General features: G+C 43.3%; 1 protein-coding gene across 2 annotated transcripts in view; it reads left to right on the top strand.

The window, feature by feature from the left end:
• The window catches only part of LOC114050436 (dynein heavy chain 11, axonemal-like), a 315,578-nt gene that overhangs the window by 193,017 nt on the left and 101,765 nt on the right, over window positions 1-20,796 (top strand). For both annotated transcript variants that reach the window (XM_027872110.1, XM_027872109.1), the window contains exons 52-54: window positions 3,556-3,718; window positions 7,243-7,366; window positions 7,991-8,133. In XM_027872110.1, coding sequence (XP_027727911.1) covers window positions 3,556-3,718; window positions 7,243-7,366; window positions 7,991-8,133 — 430 coding nt within the window. The remainder of the gene's footprint in view (window positions 1-3,555; window positions 3,719-7,242; window positions 7,367-7,990; window positions 8,134-20,796) is intronic.

Raw genomic sequence — 20,796 nt, 5'->3', positions numbered from 1 at the left:
GGAGAGTGGTCTCAGTGCACAGGAGCAGTAGCTGAGGATCTGGGGGTGTTTAACCTTCAGAAGAGAAAGCACAAGGGGACACCGGAGCTATCTTTAAGTATTTGAAGGGCTATTTTTGGGAGAGGACGTAGATCTTATTCTGTTTAACCACAAAGGGTAGAATCAGGAGCAATGGATGAACTTGTAAGGGACATATTTCTACGTGATATCAGAAGAATCTTCCTAGTGATTGGGGCTGCTTGACCAGTAGGGTTGCAGCTGTCCAAAGGTGGCCTGGCATGCCTCAGGAGGTAGCAGCTTCCCTGTGATCAGAGGTCTTCTCACAGAGTTGAGCGTCAATTGCCAGGTATGTGCTCAGAGGTATTCTTTTTCAAGAATGGGTTTGGCTAGATAGTCGCTGAAGTCCCATCTTTCTCTGAGGTCCAGTGATTCCAAGATTCTCCTTATTTTTCCAAGGGATAACACTTCGGGAAGACTCAGTCACATCAAATCCCCTGGGCCATCACATCTCAAGCAGTTGTTGACATAAAACACAAAATGTTTTCCTAATTAGCCATCTCCTAGAGCCCTCACTTAGCTGGGGCCTGTGATTAGAAACAGAAACTAGTCCCATTTTTTGTTTGTTTTGGAGTGGCTTTCTTGGTAAATTGACCAATTAATGAATTGAATCAATATAATTTCTAGCAAAGTTCTAGCTTGCAGTTCATATTAAATGAACTAGGTTTTGTTTATCTGAACTCTCTATAAGCAGCTGGGTGACAGAGTGGACAGAGTCTTGGACTTCGGGTTAGAAAGAGCGAAGTTCGAATCCTGCCTCCCACATTTACTAACTGTGTGACCTGATTAGGTCACAGCATCTGTCTTAGTCTCCATTTCCTCATCTGGAAAATGGGAACAATAATAACATCTACTTTACTGGGTTGCTAGGATCAAATAAGATAATATATGTAAAGTATTTTGTAAACTTTAAAGCATTAGTAAATGCTAGCATTGTTGTTGACCCTATAACATGGTGTAGTAGACAGGTTGGATTTGTAGTTGATTAGATCTGGGTTCAAATACCACCTCTGACACTTTCAAACTCTCTGACCTTGAAGTGACAAGTCACTTCACTCTCTGAGCCTCAGACAACCCTCAGAGATGTAAACAGGTTGTAACCAGTGTGAGTGGAGGGAGTTCCCTCATGTGAGATTTCTAAAGCAGCTAAATCACAGCTCCTTGACGTACTGAAACCTGGACCTTGTGTGAGATAATCAGTACTTCAAGGATGCCTGATCTCTCTGTGTGGATACTCCCTCCACTCACACAAATTGCAACCCCTCTGTAACTCAGTCATTGGATGGTCTTTAAGATGTGCTGTGGCTGAAAAATTCCTCCCACTACGGTCATCCTCATAACGTGCCTCTCCAGCCTGAATACAGGCAATCATTGGGCCCACACCTGGAGCCTTTCGAGCTTGGTAGGATTTCCTGGGCTTGCGCAGCCTTCAAGAACTCAGGCTTGCCTTCAAACCATGATGAGAAATTAGAGAAATGAAATGGACTTTAGTAAAATGGTCAATTTAACAAAAGAAAATAAAAAGATAAGCACTTCCTGGGATCTGGTAGCTGATGGTTCTATCAACCAGAAACTTTGCCCTTAGAATCACTGACTTGTTTCAAACGGTTAGTCTGTGAGATTGAAATGTTTGTTCTGAGACCCAGTGGCCAGCAATGGCCATCATTATACTCCTCCTTTCTCCAGCTTTGGTTCCATATGTGATAACACTCTGGGTTCAAATCTCCCATTCATTCCCTTTTTAAGTTTTTTTTTAAATTTATCATTCATTAGCCTATGTGATATAGCTACTCCCTGGGCCTTAGTTTTCTAATCTGTAAAGTGAGGGGGATGGACTAGATTTCCCCTAAGGCCCCTTTCCACTCTGGAGTTATGGTCCTTCTGGGTCTCAGTTTATTCATCTGTAAAAATGAGAGTATTGAGTTGTATAGCCTTTGCGGTTCCTTCTCGCTCTGAACCTATGGCCGCCTGACTTTCATCTACCCTTTACACGTGACCTCAATGGTGCAGTCCACTTGAATGGACTTGAACTCACTAGGGATGATCCCAATGTCCTATGGCATGACTTGGCTACAAAGATACTCTGAGATTGCCTTGATAGAAGACCACTAAGAGTTGGGGTCCATGATGGAGCTCCCTGTGGCTGGTGAGGAAATGGCATCTTTCCCATCAGGGATTGGGGAACACCTGCCCGTCTGTGTCAGAGATCACTCGCTGCCCCAGACAGCCAAGGGAAGTGATGTGGCCTCTCAGAGCTGGAGCCAGCCCAGGAAAAGCCTCCTGGGGTTTGACATTCACAACCAAAAGATCTCACTTTGGCTGCTTTGGGTGAACTTCAGCTCAAGGTCATTCTATGGCTCTTCTTCTGCTATGAGATCTTAGAAGCCACTTTGAAGAGAAAGCATGTTAACTTTAGGAAAAGAAGACCCAGCGAGGTCCCAGCTATCCATCAGGTCCCTTCAAGTGCCCAAATTCTCAGGTTCTGCCTTGGGATAGAAAAGGCAGGGAAACTATAGACAGTTGAATGTGAGCACGCAGAAGATATGCCCACAAAGGTAAATTGGAGCTTGATGCAAGAAACATTTATTAAGTGCCTGCTGGATGCAAAACCCTGGGGATGTGGATAAATAGTTCCCACTCTCCAGGATATTCTCTCACATTTGGTTTTCAAAGGTGAGAGTTGCTTTCCTGACGATAGTCCAGTGACATGGATTGCTGCAGGTTTCACTGTGCCCATTCTAGAGATGGGGAAGCTGAAAGTTTGGAAAGTGACCACAAAGTGATGGACTTGAATGTAGATTGAGAAATGGACTTTTTGGACACAGTTGCTGGACAGGAATTGGTTTTGCTTGATTTTGCATATTTGTTAGAAGGGTTTGGTTTGGGTTTTTCTTTTTATCAATTCAGTTGGGAAGGGAAACAGATTTTTGATAATTGGAACAAATTTGATTTAATTTAAAAAAACAGCAAAAAGTTAAGTGACTTGTCCATGGTCACATGGGGGTGGAATAAGCATTTATTAAAGGCTTTCCATATGCCCGGCTCTGTGCTAAGCACTTGACAAATAGTATCTCATTTGATCCTCACAACAACCTTGAAAGATAGATGTTATTATGATCCCCATTTTACAATTGAGGAAACTGAGACAGGCAGAAGTGGCCAAGGTCACCCAGGATTTGAACTCAGGTCTTCCTGACTCCAATCTGTGTACAGTGGTGCTCCTAGCTACCTAATAAGCTTTGGAGGTCAAATCCAAGCCCAGGTATCCTCACTTTCCCTCACTCTAGCCCCTTAAATCATGCCATCTCTCTGAAGCTAAAATTTAAAATATTGAAAAAGAAATATTTAGACATTTGAATTCTACGTAGACAAGTGACGTTCACTGTGCTCTTTCTTTGTATCCCCAGCTATTAGCACAGTGCCTGGCACATAGGAGGCACTTAATCCAGATCGGTTGATTGATTGGAGCTGATGTTGAGGCCTTTTGTCCCTTCCCAGGTGCCGTATCAGCAGAATCTTGCATACCTCCCAGGGCTATGCTCTTCTGATTGGGGTGGGAGGCAGTGGCAAACAGAGCTTGTCTCGGCTCGCAGCTTACATCAACTCCTTTGAGGTGTTCCAGATTACGCTGAGGAAAGACTATGGACTCCAGGACCTCAAGGTAAGTACAGAACTCTCTGTTCTATCAGAAGACCCTAAATCCGAGATGATTTAGCTCAAAGTCCAGGCTCACTACTCTCAAAGTCTGATCAGAGTTGGGAAGACTTTGATTTGTCTTGGGGTTCAGCCCCTAAATAGCTGTGTGATCATAGTCAAGCCGCTTGACTTCTGAACCTCACTTTCCTCACCTCTAAAATGGGGACAATAATACCCTGTAGTCTTATACTTACAAGATAGTTACCAGGCTCAAAGGAGATTGCAAATTGATAACCTTAAAGTACTATCTAAACTGTTCATTGTTGTTGGGGCTTTGTTTATTGTTCCTCGCTGTTGTTATCTGTGAATAGAGTCACAAGACATGGATTCAAGTCCCATCTCTGACATGAACTGGCTGTGTGACCCTCGACTGGTCACTTAACTTCTTAGTATTCTAGGTGATTCTCTAAAACCACATGGTACAAAGAAGGTGCTGACTTGCATTGATAGTAGGAATTTCCACATCTGGGAGTCAGTTGTACCAGTGTAATCACAAGTCCAGGCCTTATCCATTAGTATCATTATTCTTATTAACAATATTGTTGTTGTCATTATCATCTTTATTATTGCTATTATTAGGCTATTGGGGAGAGAAGTGATTATAGTTTTCAATTGGCTGCTTTTTCTGTTGTCTTCCAACCAAGATGAACCCTTGTCCAATCTGCTTGACTTCATTATTTTTTTCCCATGTCGTTGCTTCCATGAAAGCCCTTTATTATTTTAACTTTACAGAAATATGGTCTAGTAGAGGTAGAACTGGCCCAGGCCTATAAGCAAATTCAAGAAAATCACACTGGTTTCCATTTGTATTTCCTTTTAAGCAGAAATTATCATGTATTTCAATAACTTCATTGAGGGTATAAACGCCAGTGTGGTGGGCATTTTACCAGGAGTGTTAGAAATGGGAAGCATGGTCTCTAGCACCTCCAAAGATGGAGCCTGAGGTCTATGAGATGCCTGATCAGCACCAAGGACAGTGTTCCTTTCAGGGATTTCCTTGTTCCAGGGTCCTCTCTGTCAATTCCCACTACACCTTCATCACTTCATTATATCATCAATAGTTATGTGTTTGAGGTTGAGATGCTTTTTTGATTTCCAGTGGGTCACTGAGAGATGAGGAATCCCTCCCTGATACAGTTCCCCACTCCAGGACTTAATAGAGAAGTTCTAAAGAATAACCTGACATTCAAAGAGGTTGTGACTTGCCCAGAGTTAGAGGGAGGATTCAAACCCAGCTCTTCCTGCACCCATGTCCAGCACCCCAGCTACTGCACACCATGCTGCTTCAGCTTGAGAGAAGCCTATGTATGTAGAAAGTTGGATGAAGATAATAATAAGTACCACTTATATAATGCTTTAAGGTTGGCAAAATACATTACATAGCCTATCTCATTTGGTTCTCACAACTGCCTGCAAGGGTAGGCATTCTTACTATCTCCATTTTACAGGTGGGGAAAAGTAAAGCAGAAATCACATGCCCAGGGTCACAGCTAGTAAGTATCTGAGGCAAGATTTGAACTCAGATCTTCCTGGCTCCCAAGCTCAGCATGCTAGCTACTAAATATGTCACTGCTTCCTCTTTTTAAAATTTATTTATTTATTTTTAGTTTTCAACATTCACTTCCATAAGATTTTGAGTTCCAAATTTTCTCCCCTTCTCTCCCCAATATGGTGTGCAATCTGATATAGCTTCAACATATACATTCATATTGAACCTATTTTCACGTTAGTCATGTTGTAAAGAAGAATTCAAACCAATGGGAGAAACCACGAGAAAGACGAAACAAACAAACAAAAAAAAGAAAAAGAAAAAAGAGAGATATCAAATAATATACTCCAATCTGCATTCAGACTCCATAGATCTTTTTCTGGATGTGGATAGCAATTTCCATCATGAGTCCTTTGGAGATGACTTGGTTGTTGCTGAGAAGAGCTAAGTCTATCAAAGTCAGTCATCATACAACATGGCTGCTACCATGTACAATGTTTTCCTGGTTCTGCTCACTTCTGTCAGAATCAGTTCATTTAAGTCTTTCCAGGTTTTTCTGAAGTTCACCTGCTCATCATTTCTTACAGCACAATAGCATTCCATTACATTCATATACCACAACTTGTTCAGCCATTCTCCGACTGATGGACATCACCTCAATTTCCAATTCTTTGCCACCATAAAAAGAGCTGCTATAAATATTTTTGTACATGTGGGTCCTTTTCCCATTTGTATGATCTCTTTGGGTTGCAGCCCTAGAGGTGTTATTGCTGGGTCAAAGGGTATGCACATTTTTGTGGCCTTTTGGGCGTAGTTCCAAGTTGCTCTCCAAAATGGTTAGATCAGCTCGCAACTCCACCAACAATGCATTAGTGTTCCAGTTTTCCCACATCTTCTCCAACATTTATCATTGTCCTGTTTTGTCATGTTGGCCAATCTGATAGGAGTGATGTGGTACCTCAGAGTTGTTTTGATTTGCATTTTTCTAATCAATAATGATTTAGAGCATTTTTTCATATGACTATAGATAGCTTTAATTTCTTCCTCTGAAAACTGCCTATTCATATCCTTTGATCATTTATCAATTGGGGGATGATTTGTATTCTTATAAATTTGACTCAGTTCTCTATATATTTTAGAAATGAGGTCTTTATCAGAGACACTGGTTGTAAAAGTTCTTTCCCAGTTTTTTGCTTCACTCCTAATCTTGGTTGCATTGGCTTTGTTTGTGCAAAAACTTTTCAATTTAATGGAATCAAAATTATCCATTTTGCATTTCATAATGTTCTCTGTGTGTTGTTTGGCCATATATTCTTATGTTTTCCATAAATCTGACAGATAAACTATTACTTGATCTCCTATTTTGCTTATAGTTTCAGCCTTTATATCTAAACCATGTACCCATTTTGACTTTATTTTGGAATATGGTGTAAGATTTTGGTCTATGCCTAGTTTCTGCCATACTCTTTTCCAGTTTTCCCAGCAGTTTTTGTCAAATAGTAAGTTCTTATCCCAGAAGCCAGAATCTTTGGGTTTATCAAACAGTAGATAACTATAGTCATTGACTACTGTGTCTTGTTTACCTAACCTATTCCACTGATCCACCATTCTACTTCTTAGCCAGTACCAAGCAGTTTTAATTACTGCTGCTTTATAATACAATTTAAGATCTGCTATGCCTAGGCCACCTTCCTTTGCAATTGCTTCCTCTTAATGGAAGAGAAAGAAATGGGTGAGGAGAGTCATACTAAAAAAATGAACTTTTAAAGTTTGAAAAATGCTTCATGAATATTATCTCATTTGATCCTCGTAACTACCCTATGAGGTAAGTGCTGTTGTTTTTATTGTTGTGTATTATATTTTACAGATAAGGAAACTGAGGTCCGGAAAGGTTAATGACTTGACCAGGGTATCATTATCATTGCCATGCTGGCGCCCCTCATCCCCAATGTCAATCCCAGTTTTTAACCAATATGACTGATGGCCTCCTTTCCTCACAGGTAGATCTCGCCAATTTGTACATCAAGACAGGAGCCAAGAACATGCCTGTTGTGTTTCTGCTGACAGATGCCCAGGTTCTGGACGAACGCTTCCTCGTGTTGATTAATGACTTGTTGGCATCAGGTGATTAAACCAACACGTCCCCAGAAAGATCTTCCCTGATGACAAATGATCTGTGGTGCTGGTGAACTTTAAGGAGAGATCATTTGTCTTTGTGTGTTCCCTGGGGGTGGTCCTTGGGGAGAACCCCACTGATCCAGCCAACTTGGGGTGTGGTGATTTTTCAGGCTGCTCCCAGATGCTGAGCCTCTGGGAGAGAGCCTTAGTGAGGTCAATGTCATTCCAAATGGGCAAGTGAAACATGAGTTGCATGCTATCCTCCCCATGAGGGTTTTGCACATTGTATAAAGTAAAATGACATTTTAAATTCCCTAATATCTCCCTCAGCACTCAGAGAATCTAGGCTATAGGAGGTAGGAGGTTAGATTTATGGTACAATGGGAAGTGTGTGATATTTGGGGTCAGAGAATCCTGTCTCTGCTTCTTGCTGCCTGTGTGTTTTTGAGAAAGTCACTTCCCCCATTCTGTTTCAGTTTCATCATTTTAAAAAATAGGGGACTGGCCTACATGGCTTCTGAGGTCTTTTCCATCTCTAACCTATGACCCTGTGACCCCTTGACTTGTTCACATTCTTCTGTTATTAAACATGACATGGCCTCTTAATTCTTGTTACTCTCTTGGGGCCAGGAGAAATCCCAGATCTCTTCAGTGATGAAGATGTGGAGAAGATAATTTGTGGAGTTCATAATGAGGTCCGTGACCTGGGCATCCTAGACACAAGAGAAAACTGTTGGAAGTTCTTTCTGACCAGGGTGCAGAGGCAGCTCAAAGTAAGGATTCAGCACCATCTGTAAAAGACAATTAAAATGCCATCGTGGGGGCTGCTGGGGGAAAGGGGGAGATCCTGTTTCAGGACTGGGAATGTGGGCTCAGAGATCAGCTGTTCACGTTGAAAGAATGCATGGGTTTCCCAGGGCAGGGTCTGGGATGTGTCTCCACTCACTCATCCATGTGCTCCAAGACATCAGATCATCTTGGTAGCCTGACAATACTGAGGTCAGAGTAGGGCACATCCCAGCCCTGGAATGCTATCACCTTTGGGATGAGAACTTATACCAAAACATAAACTACTTAAAATAGGAAGAGGACAAAACTTGCATGTTGCATTAATATTTTAGAGAGCTCTATAGGTGAGTAGATTCCAGTTATCTCAGTTTGTTGCAAGAAACCCAACGAACTCCACCTATTTTGGGAGCAGATCCCTGGCAGCTAAGCAGGCAAGGGAGGCTACAAACATTTCTTAAGTGCCTACTATGTGCCAGGCACTACAAGCAATAAGAAAGATGTTCCCTGCCCTCAAGGAGCTTACATTCTAATAAGGGAAGGCAGTGCACAAAAGGGAACTAAAAATTGAAGGGGGCAGGAGGAAGGTACCCATGTGGGGGAGGGGAATGAAGGTTGGCTGGCCTTGGCCCCTCCCAAAATGGAGGCACCAGGAGGAACACCAGTGAGAGAAGTGGGTTGGCATGATGGAGGATTGTCCAGGATGAGGAGGCCTCGGGCCCTGAGAGGATGCCAGGGTGAAGAGGTCCATCTGTGAGAGGATGACAGTTGGCCGACCTGGGCCCCAAGGATTCTTAGCAAACTAAAATCTGTTCTTCCAGACTACTTCAGATGAGTCAGTGAATTTCCATCTTGAAGAGACCCTGTTGGCTCTCTGGTCTACCTCTACCCCAAAGGAATCCTCAGATCTGACCGAGGTCATCCAGTCTTGCTTAAAGACTTCTGAGAAGGGAAATCCACCACTTTCTCAGACAGCCCAATCCCTTTTAGGACAACTCTAATTGATAGGAAGGCTTTTTTCCCTGACATGCTGCCTCAATTTACCTGCAACTTCTACCCACTGCTTCTTGTTCTGCCCTCTGAGGTCAAGCTGAACAAGCCTAATCCCTCTACCATGGGGCAGTCCTTCAAGTGCAGAAAGACAGCTCCCAGGTGTGCCCTGAGTATTTTCTTCTCTAGACCTATCATCCCAAATTCGTCAGCCAGTCCTTATGTGATGTAGACTCGAGGCCCTCGACCGTGCTGGTTTCTCTTCTCTGGATATTCTGGTTTATCAATGTCCTTAAACTGTGGTCATAAACATTTCACAATCTCTCCTGGTATTCCTATGGACAAGGAGAGAGATGGGCGGGCTATGTGACAGTAGGTTTTGGTGGCTTTGGGCAGAACTCAGAACCATGGATAGCAGGTGAAGAGGCGAAGCTAGATATTTCCTAAGAAGCAGAGCTATGCCAATGGGGGCTGGGCTGCCCCTCAAGGTAAGGGTGTTTCCTCTCCCTTGAAATATTCCACCAAGAGCTGGATGACCACCTACACATGCGCTATAGTGGGGAAGGGTTTTTAGGCCATGAACTGGACTTGGTGGTTGCAGAAGTTCCTTCCAGGTCTGGAATTCTGGGATTCTGGTTAGATGAGCAGACTTCAAAAGTCATCGTTAAAAAATGCTTCATTTCATTTGAGAGGCAGGGTCCTAGGAGAGAACCCCAGATATTGTGTCAGTTAGCATTTTTATCAGTGATCTGAGAGGCAGAGATGCAATGCAGGCCAGATTTTCAGATGACACAAGACTGTGAGGAGTAGATTGGATTTCAGAGTCAGGAGCCACCAAGATCTTGACTATTTAGAACAGGGTTGGCAAACTGTGGTCCCCAGGCCAAATCTGGCCAGCTGCCGGCTTTTGTACAGCCCGCAAGCTAAGAATGTTTTTTTTTTAATTTTTCAAAACAATCAAATTATAGTAACGTGCAAAAAAAAAATCTCCGAGCCATTTGTGAATGTGTTTTTGTTTTCTTAGAGGGGACAGGAGCAAGTTGTGAAGGGGCCATAACTTGAGAGCACTTTGCCCTTGTCTCCTGGGCCCTCTCCATCTAGGGGTCTGCTCTGCCTGTTTGTCTGAATGACAGCTAGAGGCTGCCTACCCTGTGCAGTGCATGTGACCATATTCAGGGGTGAGTGTGAGCTGGGGCGCTTGCTGCCGAGCTTCCACTCCACGCCGTAGCTTTGCTCCCTGCGGCCCATTGGAGGAGCTCTATTGACATGTCCCTCCCACCTGTGCAGATAAAACCATGCAGAAGGTACACCACCACCGAGTAACCAAGGGTGTCCTTTCAGAGCTCTGAGTGCCTGTCCTCCCAAGTGCCTCGTGCTTTCTGCAGAACATACTGCTTTGGGTTGTCCTGATCTGCAATGTACTTTCCAATAGAATTCTAGAATAATAGTCGAAATGGAAAGAAGTGCATGGAGACTGATGTATTGTCTGCAGCCTGGCAGGCAGTCTTTCCCACTTACCTGGGAACTCACATGTGTCCATCCCTTGTATGCAAGCATGGGTCATGGGTCACAGCTTAGAGCTGCGTGGGGCCTCAGGGGGAAGCTAGTCCAACTCCTTCATTTTACAGGCGGGGAAACTGAGGCCTAGAAAAGTTAAATGACGTGGTACCACAGGCAGTAAAGTGCCAGAGGCAGGATTTAAAACCAGGTCCTTTGTCTTCAGAGCCAGGACTTTTTCCATTCTGCCATCGTTCATGAAACAACTATCCTGCCCAGGTACCTGAGACAATCAGGAATTTCCCTTCTTTCTCCATTGCTACTACTTGGTATAAACCCTATCTCTCTAATTCCCCTTCCTCTATCTTTCCTTCCAACCCACTGTTTCCTGGGACCTTTCCTCCTTCATTTCTACCTGTCCCACAATTCTCACTCTCAGGGTCAGTCCCAGGGGGGCAGCTGACAGTGGGAGAAAGTGTCCCCCTCCCCTTCTTCCTCACACCTCTCCTTAGCTCCAGTGCTAAAATGCCCAGGTTGGTCCAAAACCAGGAAAGAGGAATCTCACTCCAGTTAGCCCAGGTGTCCAAAGATTCCATAAGCCGGTAGCAGAAATGAGCAACTTTCTCTGGGATAGAGCAAAGAAGAGGGTCTTTCAGTGGTCCATTTCCATTCTCACCAAGTTAAAAAACCCTCATAAAATTCAAATAAGGGCTGTGTATGCTTGGTTTAAGAACCGGAAGAAGAAAAGCTGAGAGACCAGAATCTGCTCCACACTGAGCCAGAGAGGAGAGAGATTTGGGTGGGAGTAATGGAGAGAAGGGTGGTGGTGGTCAAAAGGAGATCAGGGAGTGATATCTCTCAAGCTAACAAGTATTTAAGAACCTGCTATGTGCTAAGCACTGTACTAAGCTCTGGAGCTACAAAGAGAGGCAAAAGACAGTTCCTGCCCTCAAGGAGCTCACCTTCTAACAGGGGAAGACAATGTAAAGTTGAAAAGGGGAGGGGGGAGGTGCCCTCATTGGGGCCCGGTGGGGAAATCCAGGGAATGAAGGCTATCTGGTCTGGACATTCCCGCAAAATGGAAGCTGTGGGAGAAATTCAACAATGGGAGAACAGAGCCTCAGGAGGGGAGTGAGAAAGCAGTCGAAGTAAGAAGAGTGAAGCATGGTTGGGCTGGGCCCTCAGGCTTGTAGAAACACAGGTGAGTGAGGCTGAGCTTAGAGTCAACCAGAACTGAAGGGGGGCTCCCCTGACTATGCCAGCAGGAGACCCAACTGCAATGGGTCCCAACCCTTCACTGTTCCTCTGCCTTGTTCCATCAAAGTCACCTTCTTTACCCTAGACCCTTTTCTAGACTATACCCTGCCACAGGCTCTGCAGATATCCCTAATGACTTGGTGCTAGGGGAATCCCCTTTCTCTTCTACTCTGTGGAAGGTGGGACTTGGACAGAGGTCACTTTTCACTGCAGGGCTTGGGGGGATGCAACCCCTTCCATTAAACTGTAATTCTGCATTTATTAAATCCTCACAGAAATGTTCTTCACATGGGATTCCTCACAATTCTGTGCCTCTTGGAATCCCTAACTTTCTTCAAGCTCAGATGGCATGTTATACATGGTACCTTTCCTGATCCCCTGGCTTGCGTTTCTCTTGTCTCCCCATGACCCTGTATTTATTTGAAAATATTTTGTAGAGAATTATATACGTACCAGCTGTCTCCTTCGGTAGACTGTAAGCTCTTAGAGTTTTGTCTTTGAATCCCTAGCGGCTCGTACAGTGCCTGGCACAGAATCAGCACTTAAATGCTTGTTGATACCTTCATTCAGTGATCAGGTTATATAGAACAGTTAGGGTAGCCTTGTACTTCTGGTCACTATAATAATGATAATGATAACGACTAACATTTATATAGCACCTACTATGTGCCAGGCATTGTGCTGAATGCTTTATGGTTATTATCTTCTTGATCTTCACAACTCCAGGAGGTAGGTGCTGTTATTATCCCCATATTACAGAAAGGGAAACTGAGGCAAACAGTTTAAGCGAGTCGCCCAGGGTCACAAATCTAGTAAATGTCTAAGGCTAGATTTGAATTCATGTCTTCCTATATTCCTGAATATTAGTATTTCAATAGAATATAAGCTCCATGAGGGCAGAATTTTTGTCTTTGTATCCTTAGACCCCAACACAGTGCTTTGCACATATTAATAAATGCTTGTTGAGTGAATAAGTGAATGAGTTTCATAGGTTTTTGCAGGCTAAGTTGGAGATAATTTATAATATATCTTCAGGGAAATGTGTCATGAATTACTAACAATTTGACTTATGAGAACTTTAGGACCAAAGTCCTTTTTTGAAATTTGCAGATTGACTTCTAGAATTGACTAACTGCTTCAAGAAACCCTTGGAATTCTATTGTTTTCCTTTTTGAAGGCATTTTGTCAAACTATCCACACAAAAACAACTAAGTGGATGAAAAATGGTGTATGTTTAGATTACTATATGAAGTTGGATAGGCAGCCTATTGCAATCATCCATCTGTACACCTACCTGCAAATACTGCAGATAGTTGATGGAATGGTCTAGAAATGAATAGAAGGCAGAAAGTGGGCTAGATTGCCTTTGGGAAATTAGAGCGCTTTTAATGACCCCTAACTTAGCTCTCATAAAAAAACCCCATTTTTTTACATCAATATTCTTCCAATAAAGCTGTATGGCTACAAATTACATACTGTAATACCATAATTTCCAAAGATTCATGATGCAAGTCATCCAAAGTCATCCATTCAATGGACAAATGCATGGTATGTACTAACAGACTGTGTCACATTGCCCACAAAGAATTGTAAGAAATGACATAAAGGGATATCATCAGACAGGTCTGACAGGAAGAAGATGTGGGACCGTCATGTAGTGAGAGCAAGAGATAACAGATGGCACCATGTCTTTGGTCCATCATTACCTATGTAATGTCAAGATCCTGAGAAAGACCAGCGCACTGGGGAGACCTTCCCTTCCAACATCTCCCCGTGGAGAATTTATAGGAAGACATGGATAGGAGTTGTCTACTATAAAAAGGCAAATATGAGATCATAGGAGAGTTAAAGCATTTGGTGTCTAGAATTTCTTAAGGAGAACCCTGGAATCTGCATGGATATTTTCTTGGGACAAGGAGAAGAGGACACCTTAGTACCAATCCCGGCACCATCAGAGCTCAGTTTGAGGAAACAATACATTATTGTAAAGCAAATACCAAAAGGAGAAAACGATTTGACTGGAAGGTTATAGACAAACCCAGAGTAGAGGAGCCTCCCCAATCACAGACCTTGCAACCTCCTTAGAAATGCCCTTTCATACCCATGAGACCCTTGGCCTAATTGATTGCTGGACCCAAGGCAAGGCAATGCCACATGAATCAGCAGCATCAGAGTATCAACTTCCCTCTTTGTACAACCAATTTGTCTGTGATTTTCAAATAAGGATAAAGTCCTTGGAAATGGAAGTCTAATTTTTCTTCTCTCTGACCTTCTCTTCTATCCCTATAATCCCCATGAATCCATTACTGCCTAAAAGGGTCAGGGATTCGCCCTTTCTTCTCCTTTTCCCTGAGGCTGCTACCTTGACAGGATTCTTTAGGTCCTTTTGTATGTAAATTCACAGTTCTGGAAACAATAACAGGAGACATTGATTCACACCTGAGGAGAGACGCTCCTCTCCTCATTAGGCAGTCATTAGTATTTCCACGTTTCTCACAGCCAACGCCCTAGTTCAGGCCCTGATCACCTCTTGACTAGACTGTGGTAATATCCTCCTAATTGGTCTCCTTGCCTCTGGCGTCTTCCTGTTCTAATCCATCTACTACACAGCTACCTGCTGCTCACAAAGCATCAGGGCCTGCTTGTGGCCTCTAAGAAAAAATACCAAGTCCTCTGTTTGACCTTTAAAGTCCTCTGCGGTCTGTCCACCCCACTCCTCCCATGCTATTTCTCATCCAGTCAAACCATTCTATTCTATTTTTCCTTGCACACAATGTTCTATCTCTTGCCTCTAGGCTTTTGCAATGGCAGTCCCTGTCTGGAACACTGTTCTTCCTCATTTCTGCCTCTTGAGATCCTTGAATCTTCTCAAGGTTCAGCTAACACACCACTTCCTTGTTTAGGGACAAGGTGGGTGAGATGGATAACCTTGAAAGTGTCTTCCGACTCTGAGATCCTGCGATTTTCTGTGACCTTGGACAAATCACTTACTGTCTCTATTAAAAATCAATCACTTACTGTCTCTAAACCTCAGTTTTCTCATCTGAAAAATTGGAATAAGGTCCCTACTTCCCTGCTGTATCTTGAAGGTTTGTTGTGATGATTGGAATGGCATAATGGGTAGATGACCAACCTTACGGGAAGCAAGATCTGGATTCAGATCCTGACTGGCACAAATACGGGTTGTCAAATTACTGAACCTGCCAGTGCCTGGGGCAAAGCCCTAAAGGCTCAGCTTTGGTATAGTAGGAGGGACCCAATGATGTCACAGTATGACACGGCACACGTCAGGGTCAATTTATGTCATCCTCATTCAGTCTTGGGTTTAGATGGCTTGTCCTCTCTAACTCATTGAAAATAATTTCTTTCCAAGACCACGCCTTTTTCTTTTCTTTTCTTTTGCTTGGAGCCTTCTTTCCATCTCCTTTGAGCTAGGAGCCAAGGCAAACTGACTGTCTGACAAGGACCAGTGAGCCCACCTGGCAGGTCAAGCTGAATTCTGTGGAGTTCCCACCCCATTAACCATGCTCACCACTGAACACCAATCCCCAGTGGGAATGCAGGGACAGTGAGAAGACGTTACCCACAAGCCCCATGGCACAGCTTCCATTACGGGGTAATCCAGACGGTCTGTCATTGGCTCCCATTCAGAACTGATGGATGGGCACCGAACATCATCTCAAAGTTGTGGCCATGTGCCCTTGTGTTTTTCCTTGCAGAATGAGAGTTTCCCTTTGTAATCTCTCTTTTATTGGCTTTCCTTGACCCAGCCACCTTCCAGCCTGCTTTGGTTTATATCCTGGCTGATTGCCATAGGGCACAGAAACCTTACTTACTTAAGCAACAGTGGGTAGGTCCCTGCTGCTGCCTCCAAAACCTGGCCCAGAGTCCCTGCGTTGCCTCTGTCACTACTCTAACAAAGTAGTAGCCATAGAATTTGGTTCACTTTTAAAAGCACAAGTTATTCCTTCATGAGTCACAAAGGAGAAATTTGGCTAGATATTAGATATGCAAGATGAAGGTTGCTGTCTTTCTCAGCTTTAAGGTCAGTTTAAAAATTTATGCTTTTAAAAACCAGCTGTAGTTTAAAGACTTCTACCTACTCCCACCCCTCATCATGGTATGACGATGACCTTGAGGTCACTAGGGTTGTTCTGCAAACGTTCAAGCCCCGACATGTTCTTCCAAACTAAAAAGGCACTAAGTTCACGTCCAGCAATAGCTAATACACCTGACAGCTGACGACAGGCCTGGCCAAGCTCAGAGAGGCTCATTGCCAGAAGGAGGACCATTGGACGATGACTATTTTTCTGCCATTGAAATCGTAAGACATGGAGGAGGTTGTGACTTCTGTTGGAAAAGGGACTAGCCACATGGATGAAATTATGGACCCTTGAGATGAGCCTAGAATAGTAAGAAAAATGAGGAAACTTTCAGAACCCGGAGATCAAGCCCCTCCCCCCTCTCGTCCATCTTCCCAACTCCTTCCAAAGTAATTCTCTTTAAGCGCAGATCTGACCGTTTGATTCTCCTCCTCAATCAGATCCAGTGGTTCTCTATTATCTCTAGAATCAAATATCATCTTCTCTGATTAGCTTTCAAAATCCTTCCCAGTCTGACCCCAGTCTGAAAATTCCAGCCTTGTTGGAAATTCCTCTTACTTCCACACTTTGGAATCCCACCAGACTCTCCTTGTCTCTGTCCCTCTCACAGGACACTCCATCTCCCATACCTGTGTCTTTTGACTGGCCGTCACTCGTGCCTGACATACATTTCCTCCTTACCTCTGCCTCATATAGAAACATCCCAAGCACCATCCCCCCACCCAAGTGCTAGTGCCTTCCCTCCCAGCCTACCTTGTATTGAATTCATATTGAACATAGTAGGCCTTCAATAAAGACTCACTGATTAATTGGTTGGACAATAATACTTCATCACTGACCATCTGGGGAGATCAAGACATTCTACAAACTTTAATCTGTAGTTCTTTATGAAGACGGATGAAGAAATATATTTAATAGTTAAGTGGCATAGTGGATAGAGCATTAGACTTGGAATCAGGAAGTCCTGAGTCAAAACCTCCCTCAGACACTTACTAGCTATGTGACCCTGGGCAAGTCACTTAACCTCTGCCTCAGTTTCCCCATCTGTAAAGGATAATAATGGCACCAACCTCCCAGGGGTGTGAGAGGATTTAAGATTTCATGAGATTCATGGCCTATGTAAATGCTAGTTGCATAAAACTAACTCCTTGGAGTATCACCCCTTCGTGCTTTCCTTAGGATAGTACATTTAGGTACATTTGGAACCAGCTCAATATCTGGACTTGAGTAATGATGGCTGAGCCATTAATGGCTTAGCATACGTGTGGAAACAGGCATCTGTCTATGGCTCTGGACTACCCTTAGGAGGTTTTTGGCTGCTTGAAATTTTGATCAATGACTTCAGAAAAATCCTAGAGCTAAGAGTGATAGCTGCTGCTTTAGGTGGTAGAGTCAAGGTCCAGAAAAGTCTCAGGCCATAAGTTTGGGCCAAATCTAATAAAGTGAAGGTTTCTAAGATATATAGAAGCCTCCTGACTAGATATCATACCTTGTTTTTATTTTTATTTTTTTATCAAATACATGTAAACAAAAATTTTTACCTTGTTTTTTTAAATTTTGAGTTCCAAATTCTTTCCCTCCTTTTTTTCTCTTCCCTTCCCTTGACAAGATAAGCAATTTGATATAGATTCTACATGCGCATTCATATCATGAATAATTTTTTCAAGTATTTTATTTTTTCCAATTATACGTAAAATAAAATTTTGAGTGCTAACTTCTCTCCCTCCCTTTGGCTCCTCCCCCTCTCCTTAAGAAGGCAAACAATGTTATACATGTACACAGGGAGTCAGGATTTGAACCCATGTCCTCTGACTACAAATGCAGCCCTCCTTCACTGCCTCATGCATCTTCTGGTTACACAAGCAAAAGTCCCTGCCCCTGCCTTATGTTACACTGTCCAGAAAAGTTCAAGTAGAGGGGTTTTTAGCTTTAATTATCCCACTGTTTGTTTGGTTCTTCTGGCTTATTTTACTTGGGAAAGAATGGCCTAAACCAGGGGCGGGGAACCTGCAGCCTCGTGGCTACACATGGCCCTCTGGGTCTTCAAGGACAGTCCTTTGACTGAATCCCAACTTCACAGACAAATCCCCTTCATAAAAGGATTTGTTCTGTCAAACTTGGACTTGGTCAAAAGGACAGGTAATGGCATCAGTGAAGCTGGTAAAAGCCTGTCCAAAGAAAACCTGGAGGGGGATTTCGGAAGAGTCAATATTAAGAGGATAAAGCATTCACATGTTGGGAATGTTTCTCATCAAGGCCCCAGGACTCCTCCAGGCACGCTCATCCTTGGGTCACATCTTATTCCTGAGGACTCTTGAGAGCCTTTGAGGATAAATGCACCCAGGACTTCCAGGTAAAAGCTTTATGAGGTAAATAGGAAAGAAAGTGTTGTTTCGGTCTAAAAACAAACTCGATCAACTGGAAAAGAAATGGGATAGCTTTGGCAATTCACATTTCCATTACCTGATGAAATAGAGTGAGTCCTGTTGGCGAGGCACAAAGAAATAGATACTCATGATGAGATCATAGCTCAAAGACATTGGAATACAGTCCAACACACAATGAAAACGAGATCATTACAAAGGAGTCACAATGAATACCTGTGTGGGCAGGAAAAGGTGACTAGAATAGAAAATTCTATGGTATAGATTCCAAAAGCAAATCTGTGGCATCCCTGCGTTTATAGTCACAGGAAGCGCATATAGGCTCATTTAAGGGTTCATTTTTACATATGAATATTTACTTTTAAGAAAGAACGTTGCTCCACCGACAGGTGTTTTTCCTTTCTTTCTTTCTTTTAAATCCTCATTGCTTCAGCAGTCTTATATCCCTATCTTTCATTATTTTTCTTTCTTTTAACTTTGCTTCTCATGTTCCCTGGGACCTTCAGACCCATTTTTAGGAGAGATTTTCTAAGTTGGAAGTGTCCATGGTGATTATTCATATGAATGAAGGAAAAGTGTGTATTAAGTATTTACTGTGTGCCAAGCAATGTGCTAGCACTGGGGATACGAATATAGAAGGGAGGGAAGGGGCTTGAAGCATGGTCTTGAAGCTGGAGCCGGTACACTGCCTATGCGAGCAGGTAGACTCCCTGTGTTTCCCATTGAGATAAGAACTGGCCGTAAGAACACAGTGGGTCATGTAGAGCCAGAAGGGGCCTCAGAATCCAGCCCCCTCTTTTCATAGATGAGGAGACAGAGATTCAGAGAAAGGAAATGATTTTCCCAGCATCACACTGTCATAATAGTCAAACTGGCTCCCAAATAGAGGTCTCATAACTCCAAATTCAGTGGCAAAGAATGTGGTCTTGAGTCATGGGATCCAGGTTCCAATCCTACCTCTTTTCATTAACTCTCTTCATGACCTTGGGTAAGTTGTTTTACTATCCTGGGCCTCAGTTTCATCAGCTTTAGAACCGGGGTATTGGACCACCAACAGCAGTAACAATACTAATGAGTAAAGCTGATGTAAGCTTCCCAAAGACCCAGGGTTTCCCAGAGCTCACATTCTGTGTTTTTATGACTGCCAACATTTTTCCAATCTCAACAAGAATTCTTCTGAGCTCTTTGCAACTTGAATTTGGAGGCAGCTCCATAGGCCATGCCATCATTCCAGATACTAAGGAAAATTCTTGAGCCAGAAGACATATTGAAGGGGACAGGATTCAATTTATTCCAGCTAATTTCCACCATGCCAGTTTCATTTGCCAGAAGCTCAGGGTAGACAACCAAAGAGCACCTGTCTCTTTAAAAAATCTAAATACAAACAACACCAACAGGCTTCTTCAGGGGACTCTTAGCATTTAAGCTTCCATTAGCCCAGAAGCATGGAGGGATTCTGTAAGGAAACATTTGAAGCATTGATTGATCCCTCTGGGAGTTTCCATAGCATCCTCTGTGGCTTCTCTGGAGTCGTCCTTGGGTTCCTGGGGGAAGGGCAGGGAAGGGCTTACATTCAGACCATGCAGCTACCAAGGCAGCCTCTACTGGGCTAAGGAGATGGCCCTTGGGATCCCAGCATCGCAAAAGAAGGGTTGGGAGAAGGAAAGCTATTCCAGGGCTTGGGGCCTTTCTGCAAACATTTGGAGATAGGAAATGGAGTCTGGAGGAATGACTGGGTGCCCCTCCCATCAGAATCACTGAGGCTCTGACCCTGGTGAGTAGCTGGGCTCTGATTTGCCTGGATCCAGGCCTCCTCATTTCTCAGTCATCTCTAAACCGTACTCTACATGATTCTGTCCCCTTCAGGTATTGTCTTGTATTTGTATCCCTAGAACTTTGGCCAATGTCCATTGTACAGTAACCGCTGAATAAACGTCGTCCTTCTGTTATCTGTCACTCTTTCCTTCAGTTTGGAGTTTAAGAAGGAAGACTGTTGAGCACCTGCCTGTGTTCCCATGAGGAGTGAAAGAGAAGTAGGTGGCAAAGACCCTTTCTCTTGAACAGTTTATCATCCGATTAGAGGCCCTCCAACTTAGTTGTTAGCTCATGGCAAAAATAAAACTGTAGATACTATATTCTGTAGGTTAACATTCCATTCATAAGTAAAAGGAGGCCTTGTGATATACTGGTAAAAACCCAAAACTTTCATAAGATCCTACATCTAGGGCAATAAGGGAGCTCAACTTCCATCTAGTTCAAATCTCCTTATTTTACAGATGGGGAAACTGAGGCAGAAAGCTGTTTAATTGACTCACCCAAAGTAACATGGTAGTAAAGAGCAGAGACTCCTTTTTGTTAACAAATAAAGAAAATGAGGCCCTTTCTCCTCCTTCACCATGTGAAGAAAGGGGCCCTAGTT

Source organism: Vombatus ursinus, unplaced genomic scaffold (assembly GCF_900497805.2).
Source record: "Vombatus ursinus unplaced genomic scaffold, bare-nosed wombat genome assembly UNPS02014799.1, whole genome shotgun sequence".
Taxonomy (NCBI): domain Eukaryota; kingdom Metazoa; phylum Chordata; class Mammalia; order Diprotodontia; family Vombatidae; genus Vombatus; species Vombatus ursinus.
Note: the sequence above shows the minus strand (reverse complement) of the source record. Positions and strands in the feature narration are given on the sequence as shown.